The sequence below is a fragment of the Dreissena polymorpha genome, chromosome 4, assembly GCF_020536995.1.
Source record: "Dreissena polymorpha isolate Duluth1 chromosome 4, UMN_Dpol_1.0, whole genome shotgun sequence".
NCBI classification, from domain to species: domain Eukaryota; kingdom Metazoa; phylum Mollusca; class Bivalvia; order Myida; family Dreissenidae; genus Dreissena; species Dreissena polymorpha.
In genome coordinates, this window is record NC_068358.1 from 32,830,694 (window position 1) to 32,855,525 (window position 24,832).

Here is a 24,832-nt window from a genome sequence, read left to right on the forward strand (position 1 = left end):
TCACTTTTCTTTCCCGCATGTGCTATTTGGCTTGGTTCAAAATAGTTTACTATATTTTTGAGATCTATTATGGCATTTTGTTGTTGAATTGAATCAATTCTTCAATTACACTTTTACGATATTATAATTATATAATATGTCTTAGCAGGTAAATAAAGTGTCAAACTTCTTTAATATATCATCAGCTGTACCCTCTTATGATTCTGATAGAGTGAACAGAGAATTGGTTGAATGTTCAACTATTGTATCTAATATAGAAATGGTAAGCAGATACAATGGTTTCACATGCATCCCTTGACATATTCTTGTACATATCTTTCCTCCACATGTGATCTTAGTCAGATGGTTATTAGTTGTAGATAACAAATCTTGCAATCATCTAAACTGTAATTTTCCCCACTGATTCCCTTTGACTTGTGTAACAAATCTTGAAGAAATCGAAAAAAAGCCATGAAGAATTCAACACCTGTTAAATGAATATTTATGGCATTTGAGATAAAATTTTACTGAACTTTTAAGAGTACACAATTAAGTCATGGTTAAAAAGGCAACCCTTAAGACCTTGCTCAGGACAATTTGAACCCACCAACTGGGTGAAGGTTATTAATGCATTAGTGGAGCTTTAAGCAAAGTTTTGAAGTTGATGTACCAAAACCTGGTGGACTTATGTTGACCTTTACTCAACAAGCTGTACATGTTCATTCATAACTTTTATCCCTGCATTACTTGTTCACTGATGCCTTGAAACAAGCAATCATGAAGTAACCACCTATTAAGTAAATGTTAATTATTGAAAATGTTTTTGTGCTTATACTTTAATAGTGTGATACTTGAATCTGTTGGAAGATTTCTGCAACATATCATAACATACGAGTCTTTTTGATTGTGTAAAGTAATTATTACTACTTGTAAATTTGTGATTATAATTTATTAGTTATAAATCATATAATACATTGAATTTAATGCATTAGATTGTAGTTTATATTTTACATTGTAAATAATACTTTACATTGTAGTTTTCCCTTCAGGCGATTTATTTCATGATTATTGTATGCAATCATATGCTACATGTAACTATCATTAGCATAATTTACACGCCTTGGTATCAGGACCATAGTTAGTAATATTGTTGCATATATCATTTGCTTTTCAGCGATTAAAACTGTTGAGTGACTTATGTTTGTGTCGTAAGTTACATGTCAATTGTTGACACAACACTAGATCCCTTTAGGCCGTGATAAAATCTGTTTGTTCACAGTAATTTATGTGTATTTATCAGCTTGAAACTCATGATTGTGGTTAAAATTTACATAGATAAAATCGGCAGCAACAATTTGGACTGAATGAAAATGACTTACTAACATGCTATTACAAAACCCTTGTCATTTAACAATGCCTGTACTAGTTCATACAAATTATCTGTGTCATTCTTTCTGAAATATTGTCTTCTTGCCAAGAATCTTTAGCCCTTTTTCAAGCAATGCTGGGAAAACCAAGCTTTATTCATGTGCTTAAAGTGTTGTCCCATATTAGCCTCTGTTATAAAAACCATTTTTCTATCTTTTATTTACAATTATTTGAAAGCCTACACTGTGCTACATGACAGTAATTATTTCACATTCCTGTTTTGAAAAAACACAGTCACCAACATAGGACATAGGCCCATAGGACATCATTGAATAAACAAAGAACTGTGGCCATTAATTAATTATTTCTGTGAGAGAACCTTCCTTCCATTCACAAATACAAGTTTGAAACAAACAAATCAATTCCCGAACCACCATCATTGACAGAGCTGTACCTCCACTAACAAAAATGGGGATGAAATAAGTCCCTGTGTTTTCTATAACTAGGAACTGATAATAAATGAGCATGGACCAATTAAAAACAACTGGAGGCATTTGTTTGCAGCCAGTTAGCCAGTTTGTTTATGGTTTATAGAGTGCTGTTAATTAAGATATGGCGTGCAATGTCAGATACAAATGTTCAGATGGGATGCATCCTTTGATTGCATTTATGAAAACAAAATTGAAGAGCAAGTTAATCAAATGCTCAAAATGCAGTTGTAAAAGATGTTTGGCTGTAGAATGAAGACTTGTTAGCCAAGTCAGATAGTCAGTGCCATTGAATTGTTGTATGTAATTAACCCATTTATGCCTAGCGTCCTGAAAAAAGGACATTGCAAACAGCGTAGACCCAGATGAGACGCCGCATAATGCGGCGTCTCATCTGGGTCTGCGCTGTTTGCTTAAATGAATTTCTTTATGAAATATTCTAAATATAGAAATAAATATACTTGACACCCCTAATTTTGGAAATTAATTGATCCAATTTAGAAGGATGGGAGAGTCCACTGGGCATAAATGGGTTAAAAGATTGACTATGGCAGCTATCAAACAATATGTATTCATTAATAAATAAAAGAGTGGACTAACCAATAAGAGCAGAGCCTTATTAATTAACCCTTTACCACTTAAGTACGTATTTTGACGCTTTCGTAGTCTCTTTGAAAGTTAAATTTAATTGAAGACGTCTATTACTAGATTCCAGTTTTAAAGGTTTCATTTCCAACCCTTAGATTCTGATGAGCAGCAAACAGCATAAAACCTAAACAGACTTCGAGTTACTCACATGCTGTTCTGGTTTTATGCTGGTTTCATATAGCAAGTTTCACTTTGCTTCTGAGTGGGAAAGGGTTAATTAATTTTAATTTTAGCATTATGTGAAGTTGATTATGCTTTAACCATGGTAAAAACCAAAGTGGTTGAAAATAAACAAAAGTCAATAGAGAGTTTTTTAAAGTATATGATAGAAAGGTGAAACAATTGATAGGCCTATTGTTATATATCAGTTTTTACCAAACCTCTTGCAACCAGTTCTGCTTTCCAGTTTTATGAAACTATATGTTATACTTGGACATTCAGTTTATAAGAAAATTGTGTATATAAATTTGTGAACATTAAATATGTCTGGTCACATAACCTTATGTGTGGGACATTCATCATTCAGTCAGTGGCTCTTGGTTGTTCATAAATTGTGATGTTAACATGTACCACTGTAATGGACATGACAGCATTGATACATTAAGCAATATCAGACACAAGTTAAGGACAAACCACTCTCAGAAATGATGTTGAAATGGAAGTATTGTGACAACATTCATGTTTACATGGAAGTGTTCTGACAACATACAGGTGCCACATTGACATTGGCCTGTTTTGATTTATTAGGCTTAGTTGCCCGGCTGGATTGATTGCTGTTCAGAAGCTTGTTAAGTCCAACAATGTCAATGCTGGTAATTTTTTGGCCAAATGTGCATGAGATATTATGAACCGTGTTATGCTAAGATGAGTCTTAAGCCATTTACGGCCAGAGTAGCTCCAGACCAGCTTGCACATTGGAGCAGTCTGGTCAGGAGCTACTCTGTCTGCTAACGATACCTTAAAATTTTGGATGACGTTATACCAGACTGGGTAGCTCCTGACCAGACTGCATGTTTGTGTTAACCCTTTACCACTTAGATACGTATTTAGAAGCATTTGTAGTCCCTTAGAAAGTTAAGTTAGACTAAAGACCTTTCTTACTAGATTCAAATGTTAAAAGCTTCATTTTTAACCCTTAGATACTAATGAGCAGCAAACAGCATAAAACCTGAATAGACTGTGAGTTACTCACAGGCTGTTCGGGTTTTATGCTGTTTGCTTGAAAGGGTTAATGTAAGCTTATTAAGTTTTTTTTATTTAATTATTTCCATTCTGATCTGTTCTTTATGCCTGATGCAGGTGGCAGCCCATAATCACACATGCTTCAAGGACCTCTTGTGGCACCTGGTGTACAGCAGGAACTTCTTCTCAGACCTCGACAAGGCCAGGTCAGTACAATGTGGGGAAAACTATATGTGTTCTTTCCTGGAAAAACTGAGAACAGTTAAGAGTTAAAATTTGCGAGCTGTGTCCGTGGACAACAGAGCACAGTGCGTGCAGAGAAATTTTGCTAGAAATTATGTTGAAGGAAATGGAGCATTGTAAGAAAAGAAAGAAACGACCATGCTCTGTGAAAAGGGGGTTTAATGCATGTGCGTAAAGTGTCCTTCCAGATTAGCCTGTGCAGTTTACACAGGCTAATCAGGGACAGCACTTTCCGCCTAAACTTAACTTTAGCTAAGAAGAAACTTTCTTGAAACAAAAAACATCAAAACAGTCGAAAGCCAAAAGTTTTGTCCCTAGTAAGCCTGCGCAGACTGCACAAGCTTATCTCAGATGACACTTTATGCACATGCATTAAACCCCCTTTTCACAGAGCACAGCTCATATGTATACGGTAGGTGGGTGTGGAATGCTGAGATAAATGCACATGCATTTAAGTGCTGTCTATCTGATAAGTCTGTCTGGTTGAGGGTTGAACATTCTGTGTCTGGTTGAGAGTTGAACATTCTGTGTCTGGTTGAGGGTTGAACATTCTGTGTCTGGTTGAGGGTTGAACATTCTGTGTTTCTGCCATTTTCTTTTCCAAGGGGGTCTGATTGATCTGGATGATCCCATAAAGACTATGTAGTAGGGTTCGGTATAAGAAGAACTTATACTGCCTTGCTATAACAGCAAGCTTTAGTAGCGCCGGGGTAGAGTGTCTGCCTGATTTGGAACCGGGAGGTACCGGGTTCGATCCCTATGGTGGTTGGGGTTTTTCTGGCTGGGTTACAACTACACTTGTTGACACTGTGCACACATGCATAAGGGTTATGGTTATGCCTCATGACTGGCCAAAAAATAGGATAATAATTGTACATCCCAAATTATCTTACCTTTTAAACCTAGAATGTGCAGTATGTTTTTAGACACAAGTTATGCCCTCAACAGAATATCTTCCATTTCACTCACCGCATGCTTCATAACAATTTTCAATGCATGCATTACAATGATGAGTAATATATCGTGGTAAATGTGAATAACTTATTATCTGGAATTAGAGGGATACATAATAATGGTTTGCAACTTATTCAAGATAAGTGCCACCAGTTTAAAAGAATCTCTATTCTATAGAAGCACGTGGTTTTATTGGTCATTAAAAGAAGGAAATCTAAATTGAACCCTTCAATTTAATATTATATTTATTATATACTTGTCTAAAATAATCACAAAGTACATTCTTTATCAATAGTTGAAAGACATGTTGGCAGATTCTGTGTTTTGCTACCTCGCTATTTTTCCGATTTAGCATTACCCTACATGTACTTGCTGCACAGTATTTATATCACGTCATCAAATAAAACAAATATTTTACTCCCCTATTCAATCACATTTAAAGGATAAGCCTGTTTTAGTTGCTATAAAATATTGTAAGGTACTGTACTGATATGAAATCATTTCTTTTGTGAGTGTGCATGGTATGGACACATCTATCATATAACTGTATGTCCCAGCAACAAAGTCTTGGCATGTACACATTTATTTTCATCAACAGGCAAAGCCTTGCTCTCAACATGGTAATGAAACTTCCAAGAGACATCAAAACCATTCTATGGCTGCATTTCTGTTGTGTTAGAGACATGTGTGATTCCCGGGAATCTGTACATAAAAAACAAATGGAAATTGGCTAATGAAAACATCATATAATGTTGCTTTATTGCCCTGACTTAATGCCTCAATCTCATTCAGGTGGAAAAGGTGATAATGAAAGTGCTGAGTTTATTAACTTGGGAATGAAGTATATTTCATGTCCAGGAAGGTTGTTATTTATTCCACATTCTATGAGGGTGTTTTTTCTTGGCAGTTAAATGAAGTGTTGACACTTGCACCTCATGCCAGCTTTTGCATGGGCTTGTTCTTCAAGGGCAGGTTGGTAATTCAGGTACATGTAATAATTTCACTCCAAGCCAGTATTAAAGAAACAGGATTGTCTACATAGGAAGGCCTACATTTGCCAAACAGATGACAGACATAATAATACTTTGTTTGAAGTTCATGATACTTTGATATGCATGGGCATATAGAGGTTTAAGTAGACATGATGTACATTATAAGAAATAAAATACTGTCACAACAAGGATTATATTGAAAAACTGTGCGTTGTGTGGGAAAGTTTTAAATAAAGGGGCAGATTGTGACTCGGCAGGGATATTTTTACGTCCCCCACCACTATAGTGGGGGGACATATTGTTTTTGCCCTGTCTGTTGGTCTGTTTGTGACTGTTTGCGCCAACTTAAATATTTTGCAATAACTTTTGCTATATTGAAGATAGCAACTTCATATTTGGCATGCATGTGTATCTCATGGAGCTGCACATTTTGAGTGGTAAAAGGTCAAGGTCAAGGTCATCCTTCAAGGTCAAAGGTCAAAAAAACTAAATCAAAGCGGCGCAGAAGGGGACATAGTGTTTCTGACAAACACATTTCTTGTTATTATTATTATTCATTATTATTCAATTTATTTTGTTGCATCTCACAAAATATTGATTAAAATAGGAATTATTTTTTTTTCAAAATGTTTGTCAATATGAATTTGAAATAGCAGTGATACACTCCTGTAAGTCTTGTAGTGATTGGTTGTGATTGGTATTGATTGCATACAATATTGTTTGGTTTATGCTGAGGAATGGTACAGACCAAAGGAAAACACATCAATAATTATGTTATTTTTTTCATGTTTTCATGCTTTTCACAATGAGAACGCTAGGACTTCCCAATAGAAGCCAACGTCATTTATTCAATGAATTTTCCCATTAATTAAATCTGTTGGACTTCTGTAAATCTGTTAGGCACAAATTGAGTTCTTTATTTCACTTTTATGATGGTCTTACAAATGTCTGCTTTTATTTAACTTTATATTTCCCAAAAGAGCTCCTGTTGGACACTGATTGTTTTTCCAGCAAAATGACAAAAATCTGGGTAAAATATGCATTTCCATGACACAGACCACATTGAAGGCCTTTTATCAGTGTCAATCATTCCTTAAGTTTCTAAGCTCTTGACAGATAAGCGGGCCCATTTATGTTATAAATGAGAATTCGAGAATGACATTTGTAAGGAAATGATGGAATTATCAGCAAATGCTGAAATAAATAGATGGATTGGGAATGTAATAAGTACCCATTCTGTTTGAATTAGTTATTGCAATGGTCACCTGTAAACCTTCTGTTATCCCTCGGTAGGAGCAGCTGTAAACCTGTTTAAGGGCTATAATTGTGTGTTCAGCTGCATTCTCTTGTAAGGATTACATGTAAACCTTTGTATTAGTTAGGTATGAACATGTTGTAATTACATGTTTTAATTTATGATGTTAATTGTAATTACCTACAGGAAGCTGTTGTAAGATATGGTTAGAACCATAGTTATACCCCCACAAACAAAGTTTAGGGGGGTATATAGGAGTGAGCTTGTCTGTCGGTCAGTCTGTCGGTCGGTCCATATTAAGTGTCCGCTCTCTAATTCAAGTTGTTTTCATCCGATCTTCACCAAACTTGGTCAGATGTTGTATCTAGATGATGTCTAGGTCAAGTTGGAATATGGGTCATGCCGGGTCAAAAATGAGGTCACGGGGTCACTTACTGCGTTTTAAACATTGAGCATGGTGTCCGCTCTCTAATTCAAGTAGTTTTCATCAGAGCTTCACCAAACTTGGTCAGAAATTGTATCTAGATGATGTGTAGGTCAAGTTAGAACATGGACCATGCTGGGTCAAAAACTAGGTCACGGGGTCACTTAGAGCGTTTTAAACATTGAGCATGGTGTCCGCTCTCTAATTCAAGTAGTTTTTATCAGAGCTTCACCAAACTTGGTCACAAGTTGTATTTAGATGATGTGTAGGTCAAGTTCGAACATGGGCCATGCCGGGTCAAAAACTAGGTCAAGGGGTCACTTAGTGCGTTTTAAACATTAAGCATAATGTCAGTTGTTTTTTGTGAAGACAACATGCAAAATATTCTGTGTCAATGCGGAATGTGGGGGTATTCTTCACGTCTGTGACAAAGCTCTAGTTGGTGTAGTTGTAAAACTGCTCTCAATTTTTGTTAGGTTTAGTTGTAAAGCTGTTGTAAATCAATGTTAGGGAAACATGTAAACCTACTGTACATTATTGGTTTTATTTTACACTTGTTTTTCTGTTATATTCTTGCTGCTTTATTTTTTAGGGCAAGGATTTTTGCTTATTCACCAAAAGTGAACTGACAAATAGTCCTATTTACAAAAACATTATCTGGCTAGAACAATCTTCATGTTGCAAATGTTCATTTAACCAGAGGACAATAAGATTAGTTATCTTGTTCACATTCTTTCAAAAATTAGCTTTGATCATAAGTTTTGTTTTAAACATTTTTCTCTTCTGATTTAATCCATAATCCATATAAAAGCCTCAACCTCCCAATTTCCTGCGCTGGTAAAGATCAGCAAAATGTTCATATTGTTGATTGTTCTGCCACCCATCCAGTAAGAATGCTTCCAATTTGAACACATTTGTAACAGAAACATTTCCTAGTGGAACTGATTGTTCCAGTGTGGAATAAAACAGATTGTAATGGCAAGGAATAATCCCCCACAATTACTTGAAATGATCCTGTTTAATTGGCAAGACCCAAAGGTAAGACATCTACCAGATGCTGTTTAACCCTTAAAGCGCTGGAGCTGAATTTTAAAGGCCTTTGCAAACAGTTTGGATCCAGATGAGACGCCACAGAACGTGGCGTCTCATCTGGATCCAAACTGTTTGCTATTCTGATAGTATTCTTTGAAAAAAAATCAAAGAAAATGCTAATTTTAGAAATTCAGCAGACGACATTTTAGCAGACGACAAATTACCCAGCATGCAAAGGGTTAAGCTAGGGTTGTTTGTTGTACACTTGAGGTACATTTTATTGGTTATTTGCTTTCATTTGAATAATTGAGGCTTGAGGGTTTAGAAGTAAATCCACTAATGTCTTGATGGATATGATAACAAAAACAAAAATGCAAGCTTCATTGTGCGTTTATTGTGTTATCTTTATAGTAGCAGTATTCTTTTTCTTTTACATGTAGAGTTCTGTAGTACATATGAGGCATTGCTAATGATAGAAGGGGTACTATCCAGTAATGATAGTGGTTTTCAACTTTGAAACCTTGTATGAAGTTTTCAACTTAGAAACTTAGCAGTTGAAGTTATGATAGTGGTTTTAATTTTAGAAAGCTAGTGGTTGTAGTAATAATAGTGATTTTCAAAGTAGAAACCTAGTGGTTCAAGTAGCAATAGTGATTTTAATTTTAGAAACCTAGTGGTTGAAGTATGAAGAGGGATTTTCAACATAGAAACCTAGTGTTTAAAATAATGATAGTGATTTTCATTTTAGAAACCAATTGGTTGGAGCAATGATAGTGGTTTTCGACTGAAAAACCTAGTGGTTGCTATAATGAGTGTTTTTCATTATGGCACCTAGTGGTTAAAGCAAATATATGGTTTATTAAAGAAACCAAGTGGATGGGGTAATGAAAGTTGATATTTTGTACTTATGGTTAGCAGCTGGGATATGTAGAGGATATCTCTGGAGCTCATTCAATTAGTTGTTAATCACATAATGTAAGGATATCTTTAGTAAGATTATGCCTGCTCTGTAATATTTGGCATTATAATATTCAAGTATTTTTTATTATTGGGTTCATAAGAAACATACAAATACAAAAATACAGAAACAATCATGCATGAAAACCTCCAACTCTTGAAGATACATCACAGAAACATCCAAATCTTGATGCCAATTTTGTGTGGTGTTTTTATGCCAGTAATGAACTCTGCATCAACTTTACCAGGCATTTGATCTTACCTGTTAATTGAAAATCGTGTTGTTTGAAATGAGATCTTGGCATTGTAGGTGATAATGATCCAATCCCAGCCATTGATTGCTTCTAAGCTTCACTCTGTAAAAACAGGGCTTTATTTATGTACATAGTCCCAGATTAGCCTGTGCAGTCTGCACAGGCTAATAAGGGACTACACTTTCTGCTTGTATGGTATTTTGTGTTTAAAAAAGTGACACTTAGTGAAAATCCAGTTTAAGCTGAAAGCATTGCCCTGATTAGCCTCACAGTGCAAAGACTCAGACAACACTGTACACAAAGACTCAGACAACACTGTACACAAAGACTCAGACAACACTGTACACAAAGACTCAGACAACACTGTACACAAAGACTCAGACAACACTGTACACAAAGACTCAGACAACACTGTACACAAAGACTCAGACAACACTGTACACAAAGACTCAGACAACACTGTACACAAAGACTCAGACAACACTGTACACAAATACTCAGACAACACTGTACACACAGACTCAGACAACACTGTACGCAAAGGCTCAGACAACACTGTACACAAAGACTCAGACAACACTAAACACAAAGACTCAGAAAACACTGTACACAAAGACTCAGACAACACTGTACACAAAGACTCAGACAACACTGTACACAAAGACTCAGACAACACTGTACACACAGACTCAGACAACACTGTACACACAGACTCAGACAACACTGTACGCAAAGGCTCAGACAACACTGTACACAAAGACTCAGACAACACTAAACACAAAGACTCAGACAACACTGTACACAAAGACTCAGACAACACTAAACACAAAGACTCAGAAAACACTGTACACAAAGACTCAGACAACACTGTACACAAAGACTCAGACAACACTAAACACAAAGACTCAGAAAACACTGTACACAAAGACTCAGACAACACTGTACACAAAGACTCAGACAACACTGTACACAAAGACTCAGACAACACTGTACACAAAGACTCAGACAACACTGTACACAAAGACTCAGACAACACTAAACACAAAGACTCAGACAACACTAAACACAAAGACTCAGACAACACTAAACACAAAGACTCAGAAAACACTGTACACAAAGACTCAGACAACACTGTACACACAGACTCAGACAACACTGTACACAAAGACTCAGACAACACTGTACACTGTGCATTGCGCCAGATTGTCCCAGAGTGAGGCTCTAACCCTTTGCATGCTGGGAAATTTGTCCTCTGCTAAAATGTCGCTGAATTTCTAAAATTAGCATTTTTTAATTTTTTTTTTAAAGAATGCTATAAAAATAGCAAACAGTTTGGATCCTGATGAGACGCCACATTCTTTTCTGCGTCTCATCTGGATCCAAACTGTTTGCAAAGGCCTTCAAAATTCGAATCCAGCACTGAAAGAGCTAATGCTAATTGGATAGTGTTGATAAATTGAGCTGTGTTCTGAGAAAACTTGGCATAATGCATGTGCAAAAAGTGTCGTCCCAGATTAGCCTCTGTTGTCCGCACAGGCTAATCAGAAACGACACTTTCTGCTTTTATGACATTTTTGGTTTAAATGAGGTCTCTTCTTAGCAAAAATCCAATTTAGGCCGAAAGTGTCGTCCCTGATTAGCCTGTGCGGACCGGAACAGATTGCATGTTTCTGACGCAGGCTGTTCTGGTTTTATGCTGTTTGCAAAAGCCATTTTAACTTTTCTTCTTATAATAGGGGAAAGGGTTAATTTGGTTGAGATTGAAGTAAGGTCAAGAACAGGTTCTTAGCCTCATATGATATGCCAATACCTGTGTATATACTATGTTATCTATTGGAACTGCAAAGCTCTGCAGAGTCCTTGCTTGCAGGGGGTGGGGAATACAGACTCTTGTTGCAGCTGTTTTGATTATTTTGTAGAAATCTGCACTCTAAACACATCAGAACCAGGTCTATTGCTCTAACAGATGTTTTTGTACTTAATCTAGTTTCCTGGTTTCGTTGATGCAAAAACACCACAAATAAAGAAAAATTTGTCTTGAGCATCCCTGTGAACAGAAATGTGTACTCATAGGCAAGCAAATTGAGGTAACTGTCTGATTCTATCACATTTCATTTAATTTTAAGAATTTTTAGCCGGATTTTTTTCGAAAAAATCTCGGCTTATAGATTGATGTTGTCGGGCGGGCGGGGGGGCGGGGGGGGCGGGGCGGGGGGGGCGGGCGGCGTGCTCGAAAATGTTAAAGTTCTTATTTCATGGTATAACTTTGGTATGCTTGGACCTAGAGTCTTCAAACTTGACATGAAGGTTGGCCAGGATTAACAGATGACCACTGGTCATTTCAAGGTCATTCATTTGAAGGTCAAGGTCACTGTGACCTTCAATATAAAAAATGTTAAAGTTGTTATAACTTTGGTATGCTTGGACCTAGAGTCTTGAAACTTGACATGAAGGTTGGCCATAACTAGTTAGTAACCACTGGTCATTTCAAGGTCATTCATTTGAAGGTCAAGGTCACTGTGACCTTGAATGTAAAAATGTTAAAGTTCTTATTTCATGGTATAACTTTGGTATGCTTGGACCTAGAGTCTTCAAACTTGACATGAAGGTTGGCCAGGATTAACAGATGACCACTGGTCATTTCAAGGTCATTCATTTGAAGGTGAAGGTCACTGTGACCTTCAATATAAAAATGTTAAAGTTGTTATAACTTTGGTATGCTTGGACCTAGAGTCTTGAAACTTGACATGAAGGTTGGCCAGAACTAGTAAGTAACCACTGGACATTTCAAGGTCATTCATTTGAAGGTCAAGGTCACTGTGACCTTGAATGTAAAAATGTTAAAGTTGTTATAACTTTGGTATGCGTGGACCTAGAGTTAGAGTCTTGAAACTTGACATGAAGGTTGGCCAGAACTAGTAAGTAACCACTGGACATTTCAAGGTCATTCATTTGAAGGTCAAGGTCACTGTGACCTTGAATGTAAAAATGTTAAAGTTCTTATTTCATGTTATAACTTTGGTATGCTTGTACCTAGAGTCTTCAAACTTGAAATAAAGATTGGCCAGTACTAGAAGATGACCACTGGTCATTTCAATGTCATTCATTTGAAGGTCAAGGTCACTGTGACCTTAAATGTTAAAATGTTAAAATTGTTATAACTTTGGTATGCTTGGACATAGAGTCTTCAAACTTGACATGAAGGTTTGCAAGCACACTTAGATGACCACTGGTCATTTCAAGGTCATTCATTCTAAGGTCAAGGTCACTGTGACCTTGAATGTAAAAATGTTAAAGTTCTTATAACTTTGGTAGGTAAAAATGTTAAAGTTCTTATTCCATGTTATAACTTTGGTATGCTTGTACCTAGAGTCTTCAAACTTGACATAAAGGTTGGCCAGTACTAGAAGATCACCACTGCTCATTTCAATGTCATTCATTTGAAGGTCAAGGTCACTGTGACCTTCAATGTTAAAATGTTAAAATTTTTATATGCATTCTAAACATAACACAAGGTTTGCTCATGCCTTGAAAAGTACTTACATTTCATTTTGACCTTTGAACAATATTTCAGTAATTTAAGTATTGTATTGACAAAAACACGAAAGGTACTTTCCTGTCATTTAAATTAAAAATCCGGCTTCAATGCGGTCATCTCCGACCGCGGAACTCTTGTATTTGATTTGTGGTAACTTTTTTGTCAAAACAAACAAGGCAACAGCTGACAGCTTCCTTAAAAATATGACTTAAATACTGCATCATTTACTATTGAACTTCATTTTTATGCCCCCCTTTGAAGAAGAGGGTTTATATTGATTGACAGCCTGTCTGTCTGTCAGTAGACCAGTTTGTTCCGATCGATAACTCGTGAACAAAATGACCAATTGGCTTGATACTTCATATGTGCATTGGCCTTGGACAGTAGATGACCTCTATTAAAATTGGGGTCACTAGGTCAAAGGTCAAGGTCACTATCACAATAAGTGTGAAAATCATTTCTGATCAATAACTCTTCAACAAATTGACCGATTGGATTGATACTTCATATGTGGATTGTCCTTGGACAGTAGATGACCCATATTGAAATTGGGGTAACTAGGTCATAGGTCAAGGTCGCTATCACAATAAGTGTAAAAATTGTTTCCGACCATGACTGATCAACGAATACACTGATTGGCTTGAAACAATTGAAATTGGGGACACTAGGTCAAAGGTCAAGGTCACAATAAGGCTGAAAATGGTTTCTGATCAATAACTCGTCAAAAAAATTAACCAATTGGCTTGATACTTCCCATGTGCATTGGACTTGGACAGTAGATGACCCTTATTGAAATTTGGGTCACTAGGTCAAAGGTCATGGTCACTGTAACAATAAGTGGGAAAATCGTTTCTGATCAATAACTCATCAACAAATCGACTCATTGGCTTGATACTTCCCATGTGCATTGGCCTTGGACAGTAGATGACCCTAATTGAAATTGAGGTAATTATTTCAATGGTCAAGGTCAAAATTAGTTTGATAATCATTTCCGATCAATAACTCGTCAACACATTGACTGATGGGCTTGATAGTACATCACATGTGGCCTTGGACAGAGTATGACCCCTATTGAAATTGGGGTCATGAGGTCAAAGCCCTGGGGGACTATGTCTCCTACTCCAGAACTCTTGTTATGTTTGAGCAAAAATTATCCAGGTGTACAATAATTGTTTCAAATTTTGCCTTCCGTCCGTCTGTCTTTCGGTATAGACAAACTTGTCCACAGTCTTTCTCTGACACTTTGTAACATACAGCATATTTACTTTCAGGCATTGTTCCTTATGGTTTGTGCATATGCTTGTTTTATTGTCCTTCTTTAAAAGATACCAAAGTTATTCCCCTGTTTCAACTTAAATTTTCTATAACATCATTTTTCATGTTAAGACAAGCGGCTTCTGGGGATGTTCTTCTCTTATGTAACAAATTCTAGTGAGTATTTTTAAAGTTACACCTAATATATAATTTAACTTTAAAGTATCATGTGAAATATCCTGGCAAAAATATGAAAGAATCACAAATAAATGATTTTCTTCTATTCTAATGTACAAAAACTGGGATTAGGAATATTCACTTACAAATGTGTTATGTGTATGCTAGTGATGAGCTCTTTGTTCATTGTTCTGTTCAATCTTTCTATTGTTTCTTCCTCATATCTCAATGCCTGTCCAGTCTGATCATGATGAATTGTCGTGGGTTGCCAACCATTTTCAGCCAGAACATTCATTGAAATCCAAACAAACTCCTAATAGAAAAATAATGAGCTATTTCCTGTTGTGTCCTCGTAGGAAATTGCATCTCTGAACATGGCAGCAAATTGAGGGAATTTTAATGTGATGTATCAAGTGACATGAAAAACAAATCATTTAAAACTTTAGAAGCATCTTAAAGTAGGCTCTTACATTTTTGTTTCAAATTTAATTGTACAGCATAATTCAGCTGATTAAGACCGATGATCAAAAACAACAACAACAATAAAAACAAACAGTTTCCTACTACTACACCATTGTTCCCACTACTTCCCCCCAACTTTCATGATTCTAGTACTTGAATTAGGTAGGAGGACACATTGCGGGTCCTCACATAATGTAGCCTCAGAAGTGGACAGATCTCATCAACTTCCAAAGGCACTCACATATGCATGCACCCTTGCACACATCCTGCTCCCTTGTACTAGTTCACCTTTGCTGATCCTTTTATCTCCATCTACATCATGCTAAAAGCTTGCTGTAATCAGACTGTATCAAATATATCATAGTTTGACCCCCTACCCCCACAATATTTTTGCTAGTCTATGATTGATAGCAGACCTTACCTTTTTATCATAATTCTGTCTGACAGCTGATTACTTGTATATTTAACATATCAGGCATTGACCCCAACAGTTTTCCAGTTGGTTTTAAGGTAATTTCTGTGCCGTGTCTATGCCCATATGATAGGTATATGGTACATTCACTTTTACCAATTAAAGCTAAAAAAAAATATATTCAGGCCTTAATACAGGATTATGATGTCACTGAAGTAGTCTGAGGTGAAGAACATTTAACGTGGTGATGAATGGGTTTGAAAAGTTGCAACTATGTGACAGTTATGCTTTTAACAATTACTGGCTACATACAATAATGATAGACTGAAATGACTGGACCTAGTGTGTGTGTGTGTGTGTGTGTGTATTCTGAAGTTTATGAGGTCCTTTTCAAGCCAAAGGCTTCATAATGTGTGGAGTTGCAGGCTCCGTTCTGGTTTTATGCTGTTTGCACATAGCCCTTATCACTTTGCTTCATAGCGGGACAGGGTTATTTGGTTAAGGCTACTATTCCATCTGTCCGTATCCGCATCCGTATCCGCAAAATCATAATACGGACGCAATATTCCATTTATCCGTCGAACGTATTTTTCTTTTTTGGAAAAACTTCTGAATTGAAAACATTTATGCAGAAAAAGAGTTTTCCCATTTTTTGTAAATTGGTGCTGCTGTTGCTCAGGCAAAGAAGTGTAAACGTAAAAGAAAGCACAGGTAATGGGCACGTGCATAGTAAGAAATCGCCAAACATTTGGAACTTACAACCATTTAGTTAAAGAACTTGAACTTGCTGATGAGGAGTTTAAAGGTTACTTTAGACTAAACAAACAACAATTTGGATACGTTCTCTCAAGTTGAAGAGTTTATTTCAAAGAAATCGGTTACAAGACAGACCATTGGAGCCAAACAACGCCTAGCTATTTGCTTGCGGTAACTATAAATATTTTGTTTGAGTCAATAATTTGAATTTTATATACGTTTATTCAACTTTAATGTACTTACATTTTGGCAACGTAAACTTAATCAACAATCATAAGCATAAAACAATATCAAATGATGCATATAATGTATTTAGAAATAAAATGTTCTCGAAAAGACCTGTGTTTCACTGTACTTGAGACATTAAACGAACAAGGAAAATATGTCACTTTAATTTGTCACAAAATTGTGGACAATCTCTCGTTTTACTGTAAGGTTTCTATAGCAGCGCTCAAAATGTTTAGTCCTGTTTGTTGTCCGCCGGTCTGATTGTCCTGTGCCTGTGCCACAGGGTAGGCCACATAACTTGCTGTGGACATATGATGGAAACCATGCTCTTTACAGATGACAATAACGATTGTTGTAATCTATGCTCATGTACAGGCTGGCTGTAATTGTTTAGACCTGTAGGATATGTAGGCCGTGACAAAATACCGTTTGACTCCGTGTTATACAAGTCTATAGAAATCTGTAACTGGAGCCATGATTGCCTTTCTTTGGACAACTGCTTGGCACTTTTCATAATATGGATAAAACTGAAAATTATAATTGAGATATTTGTTGTGAAGGACAAGCGTGAATTTAAGTAGATGTAAGGTACAAATCATCATTCTGTCTGTAAAAGAATACAAATGGTAAATACCTGAAACATCTTCTTCAAGCGCCTTTGCTATACTTTTCCAAACATTTGAGGTAAAATCTGAGTCACGATATGAAGAACTGCGTTGATTGTATAGTTGCGGGTAATTTTTCACCAATTCGATAAGTTTTTCGGTTGATTTTTGAGATGACAGCTACTCTCATCGTGCTACATGCCGTCCGTATCTCGTCCGCATCCGCATTAGAATGCTCACTTGAGCGTTCTTTTGCGGATGCTGATGCGGATACGGATGCGGATGAATGGAATAAGCGCAGTGCATTTCAACTGGTTCTTTTTTTTGCGGATGCGATATGCAGCTGCGGATACGGACAGATGGTATAGCAGCCTAACAGTACTTGCCTGCTCACTTGTTTAATAAACATGATGGAAAATAATCAAATAACCTTGTCAAATTTTAGGAGGGGGGGGGGTAGGGTAAGCCTTTTTCTGTCTCCGCCCCCCTACCCCCCCCCCCCCCCCCCCCCCCCTTCTAAATCTGCCTGTGGTGATTTCAGGGTCCAATTATTGTCTTGCAGGAAGTGAATTACCTAAAGTTATTTACAGAAAGAACTTAAATATATGACAGAAAATAAGATAAAAAATAAATGTTTGTAGACAAAATGTTTGTTTTGACTGTATAATGTAAATATTGTTTGCTGCAATATTTGTTACCCGTAATTCCTTTCAGACCTGCTTGTTTTTGCATACCTAATAATGTCTTGCAGCCAATAAAGTTAACCCTTTACCTCTTAGATAATACTTTCATGCCTGTGTAGTCCCTCAGAAAATTAAATTTAATTAACCCATTTATGCTTAGTGGACTGTCCCATCCTTCTAAATTGGATCAATTTATTTCCAAAATTAGGGATGTCTAGTATATTTATTTCTATATTTAGAATATTTTTTACAGAAATTCCTTTAAGCAAACAGCACAGACCCTGATGAGACGCCGCATCATGCAGCGTCTCATCTGGGTCTACGCTGTTTGCCAAGGCCTTTTTTCTAGACGCTAGGCATAAATGGGTTAAATTTAATTAAAGACCTTTCTGACTAGATTCACATTTTAAAGGCTTCATTTCAAATCCTTAGATACTGATATTAAAGCAGCTAACAGCATAAAACCTGAACAGACTGCGAGTCACTCGCAGGATGTTCTGGTTTTATTATGCTCTCCCCAAAAAAATTGGGGGAGCATATAGTCGCCGCTTCATTTGTCCGTCCGTGTGTCAGTCCGTCCGTGCACAATTTTTGTCTGGGCTATTTCTCAGCAATTAATGACCACAATTCAATGAAACTTTATGGGAAGCTTTACTACCAAGAGGAGATTTGCATATTATCAGCTGGTTCCGGTCGGATGATTTTTCACAGAGTTATGGCCCTTTGAAATTTTCCATTAACTGTACATATAGTGCAATTCTTGTCTGGTGATTTCTCAGCAACTAATGACCGGAATTCAATGAAACTTTATGGGAAGCTTCACTACCAAGAGGAGATGTGCATATTATCAGCGGGTTCTGGTCGGACGATTTTTCACAGAGTAATGGCCCTTTAAAATTTTCTATAAAAAAATTCTTGTCCCCCCAACTACTGTGCCCTCAAGACGTTTCCTTTTATCTGAATATATATTGCAATATTGTGACAAAAAAAAACTTTGGGGAGCATCACCCGTCTCCGACGGTTTCTTGTTTATGCTGTTTGCACCTAGCCATTTTCACTTTTCTGCTAAGTGGGAAAGGGTTAGTACTCATTGACTGTCTTTGTTATTGTCGGGATAGCTATAACCAGCCACTTTCATCAGACTGTAAAACTTCCTCTGATCGGTTTAGCCAGACAAAATCTTGTTAGGCAACTTCTTATTGGAAATGTCACCATATAGAAAGTCTTGCCATGATTGCCTATTTCCTCATGTTTTCTTAAGGAAATAACTCATACATAGTCTGCCATATCGTATTGCATTCTCCATGCATGTCTTGAATTACTGGCGAGGAATTTAATAGTCATGTGGCCATGTGAATGTGAGGCCCAATAATCTGGAGTCATACAGTGATTGGTCTGTCTATCCATCTGTCAGTGATTGGTCTTTCTATCCATCTGTCAGTATGTCGTTAACCCTTTCCCACTAGTAGCAAAGTGAAAATGGCAAACAGAATAAAACCAGAAGGTTTTATGCTGTTTGCTACTCATCAGAATCTTAGGATTGGAAATGAAGCCTTTTAAACTTGAATTTATTAAGAAAGGTATTTAATTTAATTAGATTTTCTTAAGGACTTTGATGCATCAAAGTGCATTTCTGAGTGGTAAAGCCAGGTTAACTTGATATGAATGTTTGTCTACCACCAAACATGTTTATTACACTTTCACCCTTAAACATTTATGGCTTATTACCATTCTTGATCCATTTATATCAGTCCGACATCTAATTTGATGTTTATGTTGACAAGGTCCATCCCTGCAGTGGGGTGGTATTTTGGAGTCACTCTGTCATTGGTCTCAAAATTTACAGATATTGGTACAATAGCAATCATGAAACATAAAGTAGTATGCAAAGCGACAGAGCCAATATGCAAATGCATTGAAGAGAAGATGATGCATACATTGTTAGCATGGAACATTTAACCATTTACCACTTAGATACATATTTCTACGCATTTGTAGTCCCTTAGAACGTTTAATTAAATTTAAGACCTTTCCTACAAGCTTCAAGTTTTAGAGGCTTCATTGGCAACCCATACTGATGAGTAGCAAACAGCATAAAACCTGAACAGACTAGGAGTAACTCTCAGGCTGTTCTGGTTTTATGCTGTTTGCACATAGCCATTTTCAATTTGCTTCTGGGCATGGAACATTTAACCCTTTGTATGCTGGGAAATTTGTCGTATGCTAAAATGTCATCTGCTGAATTTCTAAAATTAGCATTTTGTTCGATTTTTTTTCAAAGAATACTATCAGAATAGCAAACAGTTTGGATCCTGATGAGACGCCACGTTTTGTGGCGTCTCATCTGGATCCAAACTGTTTGCAAAGGCCTTTAAAATTCGGTTCCCGCACTGAAAGGGTTAAAACATATAGGATCTGCAAGCTGTTGAGGCCACCACGACAACGTGACTGTATGCTGGCGGTCTCAGGTGTCCAGATTTACCATACCAATCTCAGACTTGCCTTCCTAAGGGATTTTGCACGCAGACTTGATGATGATTGTCATGCATGTGGTAGCCTTTCTTATAATGATGATTGCATGATGAAGTGCAAAGAATATTTAAATACCAGTGGTTTTTTCACCATTTTGGTAATGGGGTCGGGTCCCTTTGGATTGGTAAAAATCGCAGCATTTTGACAAAAATTCGAAAATTAGAGTTTTTGTTGTTTTGCTAACAAATGCTTTTAAATTGAGAATAGAAGTATTTTCAAAATTGTATTTACTTAGGTTCAACTTGTAGAGCTGGATGGGAACTAAATGTTGAGATCTTAAAAAAAATTAGATATTTCTTTAGAAACCTTTGATTGGTAATTTGTAGGTTCCATTTGGAAAAAAAAGATTAATTTTAATTGGAAAAAAAACACTGAATACTTTAATTGCATGAGAGACCAATATAGGCACAAGCCCTGTAATCAGTTAGGCTGGCATTGGGTGCAGATGTGCAGAGGTCACAACTCCACAAACTGCACCGAAACATGGAAATACTGGTCCATGTCCTGGCCAAATATATATGTCAATCAGCTGCGTTCTGGCAAAATGTGGCTTTATGCATGTGTGTAAAGTGTTGTCCCAGATTTGCCTGTGCCTTCTGTTCAGGCTAAGCAGGTATGAAGTTTTCCACTTTAATTGTGTTTTTCCTTGGAGGACTTTAAGGAAGCCTCTTTGTAACAAAAATCCAGTTTATGTACATTCAATTAACTACATTTTCCTAGATAGAGTCTCAAATGTATTTATTGAAGTTTTATGTATGGTCATCATAACGTTATAATTTCTACATCCCCAATAACCAAACCACCAGTACTTGATATGTAAATGCATGTGTCTGACATAGCAATATCATCTTAGTCTCTCTCACATCCGAGGGAAGATCAAAAGATCCTAGACAGGGCTAATGATTTCAAAGCATGCCAAGCCAGGTACCTGAACTGTAGCTATTGGCAGGACTCTCTTCAGAGGACTTAAACAGATGGTGTTTGTTTGCTGAATACTTTGGCTTTGCTTGGCCAATAATGCAGTATGCCTTTGTTTGCAAACCATTTAAATGGTGAAGGTTATGATGAAATATTTGCTCTCAAAATCATGACAAGGTATAAACCATTCTTTTGATAAATTAGATGAAATAGTGTTTGTTATTGTTATTACTTCAATAACCGTTTACCACTTAGACACATATTTGGACATATAGTTCCTTAGAAAGTTAAGGTTAATTAAAGGCCTTTCTTACTAAATTAAAATTTTAAAGGCTTCATTTCCATCTCTTAGATACTGATGAGCAACAAACAGCATAAGACCTGAACAGACTGCCAGTTACTCTCAGGCTGTTCAGGTTTTATGCTGTTTGCACATAGCCATTTTCACTTTGCTTACTAAATTAAAGTTTTAAAGGCTTCATTTCCAACTCTTAGATACTGATGAGCAGCAAACAGCATAAAACCTGAACAGACAGCCAGTTACTCTCAGGCTGTTCAGGTTTTATGCTGTTTGCACATAGCCATTTTCACTTTGCCTCAGAGAGGCAAAGGGTTAAATAGTTGTTGTTATTGTTATTACTGTACTAACTTGGCTGCCATTACTCCACCATTCCATACAATTACTTCATTTGCTGATACATTTGAGGATAGATGTGGGATGTGCTTTTCCAGTAGATTAAAATGCAACCGAAATTGGTTGGGTCTGTGAGAAAGGTTTTGATTAAGTTCTGGAAATAACATACCATCACTCGTGATTAACTTTTGAGGGAATATTTGCATTTCTCAAAATTTTGTATTGAAACATAAATCAGCCTTCTTAAACTGAATTGATTTGTACATCAATGAATCCCATGCATGATCAGAAAGTCTCTGAGTTATCTAAGATTGTCAAATTTTATAGAAAATGTTATGATTGTGTGTTCATGAAGTTTTTTAAATGTAACAATATCTGTAAATTGTGCGCATTTCAAATGCTGTAATGAAAGGGAATGAAAGAATATTCAAAATAACAAGCAAATAAAAATATATCAGTATTTTGTTAACTGCCTAAGTTGGAACACCTGAAATGAAGTACTTTTTGAAACCTGCTAATGGACTATTTTGGATTTTAATGTTGCTGTGTTCGATCAGCCTGTCAAATTTATGTGTAACAATATCTGTAAATTGTGCGCATTTCAAATGTTGTAATGAAAGGGACTGAAAGAATATTCAAAATAACAAGCACATAAAAATATATCAGTATTTTGTTAACTGCCTAAGTTGGAACACCTGAAGTACTTTTTGAAACCTGCTAATTGACTATTTTGGATTTTAATGTTGCTGTGTTCGATCAGCCTGTCAAATTTCCATCAGATTGTATGTAAACTGAAAGGACCATGCTACTCAAAGAGGTGTGACATCACTGTTATTGCCTGACCGCTATACTAGAAATTTATTATCACACACAATTTTAGGTTTAATATGCATACCCTAAGATAAAGCTGGGGTGGATTAAATGAACATTATTATTAATGTAAAATTTGTATAAAAACATGATACCTTTATAAATGATATTTTCTTCAAAACCCTCTAAATAGTGAGATTATCAATGTTTATTCAGTAAAAATTGTCTACCTTGTCTTCCAATTATGTATTCAAGTATACAAATTGATATGAATACATAAGTAAACAAATCCATACATGCCATACATCCCTGATTGTCCGGGATTGTCCCGGAAATGTAGAACGTGTCCTGCAGTCCCGAAAATCTGTAAAATGTCCCGGATTTTACAAAATCCATTATATACATGTACCTTATCTTAGGCTTAACTACACCGCAAATCTGTGCTCCCACTAATCCGCAGCGTCTCCATGGCAATGCCTGCCCGAAAAGGTGACTATGCTACGTGTCAAAATCGATCAATTAACAGGGGTCCTGTTATCATATCGATTGTCTCACGTCCGCAGTCAAACCGAAAAGGTGGCATTTTTTAATGAGGTTGTTAATTGGCTTTTATATACTACGTTATAATTTACCTCTGCGTAAGGGCAAAGGAGTTGTTCCCACATCTGAAGTCCAACATTGTTGAGTAAAAAATTAAAAGCAGGTTATGTTCGCACGTTTTACCGACAAAGAAGTTGCAATAGATTTTCGGACGCTCTTACTTTTCGGACACCCTAAATGTATCTTTGAAAATTATACTTTTAAAGGGGCCTTTTCATTGTGGTTATATTTTGGGAAACTACGAGGATTGCTCATATAAATAAAAAAAAACATCCTCTCATAGTAATGGCTCGGATGTTCGTAAACACTCTAGAGGCCACATTAATTGTCCGATCTTCATGAAACTTGGTCAGAAGCTTTGTCCTAATGAAATCTCGGTCGAGTTCGAAACTGGGTCGTGCCGGGTCAAAAACTAGGTCACTAGGTCAAAAAAAAGAAAAAAATTGTAAACACTGTAGAAGTCACATTTCATGCCCAATGTTCATGTAACTTTGTCAATATGTTTGTCTTAATGATATGTTAATTGAGTTCAAAAGTGGTTCAGGTCCGTTGAAAAACATGGCTGCCAGTGGGCGGGGACGTTTTCCTTATTTGGCTATAGAGAAACCTTGTAAACACTCTAGAGGTCACAATTTTTGCCCAATCGTCATGAAAGTTGGTCAAAACATTGATTTGATTGATATCTCGGACAAGTTTGAAAATGGTCCAGATCGGTGAAAAATCATGGCTGCCAGTGGGCGGGGCATTTTTCTCTATATGTATATAGTGAAAACATGTGAACACTCTAAAAGTCACATTTTTGGCCCAATTTTCATTAAATTTGGTGAGAACATTTGTTTCCTTGATATTAGAGTTGAGTTTGAAAATGGTTCCGGTCAGCTGAATGACATGGCTGATGGGGGGCAGTTTTCTCATATTTATTTAATAAAAAAAGCTTGTGAACACTCTAGAAGTCACATTTTTTGCCCAATCATCATGAAACTTGGGGAAAAGATTGGTTTTATATATATCACATAATTAATGCCATAATTATTGCCTTTAGATTGTCCAAATTTTCATTATATTATACAAAATCCTTGTAAACACTCTGGAGGTCACAATTTTGTTTCAGATTTTATGAATTTTGGTCATAATATTCATTTTTGTAAGCAAAGTTTGATTTTTGGTAAGGGGGGTCACCTCAAAATATAGGTCACCAGGTCAAATCTTACAAAAACAAAAACACTCCATATGCAAGAGTTTTGGTTCAATAATATGAAACTTGACCAGGATGTTTGTCTGGACAATATCTAGGTCAAGTTTGACGTTTGGTAAAGATTGAATGAACCGACTCCTCTCAGGTGGGTGAACTAGGGAGATCTTGGCCCTCTTGTTTTAATTGTATTCTTGTTTTTTTTAATGAAGATTTTTAGGTCCAATGTTTAAATTTATCAATATAAAGCATTTA

The 24,832-nt window shown here is 36.4% G+C and overlaps 1 protein-coding gene across 11 annotated transcripts in view; it reads left to right on the top strand.

Moving 5' to 3' along the window:
- The window catches only part of LOC127876719 (uncharacterized), an 89,673-nt gene that overhangs the window by 49,662 nt on the left and 15,179 nt on the right, over positions 1–24,832 (top strand). For all 11 annotated transcript variants that reach the window (XM_052422139.1, XM_052422140.1, XM_052422145.1 and 8 more), the window contains exon 3: positions 3,783–3,871. In XM_052422139.1, the coding sequence (XP_052278099.1) occupies positions 3,783–3,871 (89 nt within the window). The remainder of the gene's footprint in view (positions 1–3,782; positions 3,872–24,832) is intronic.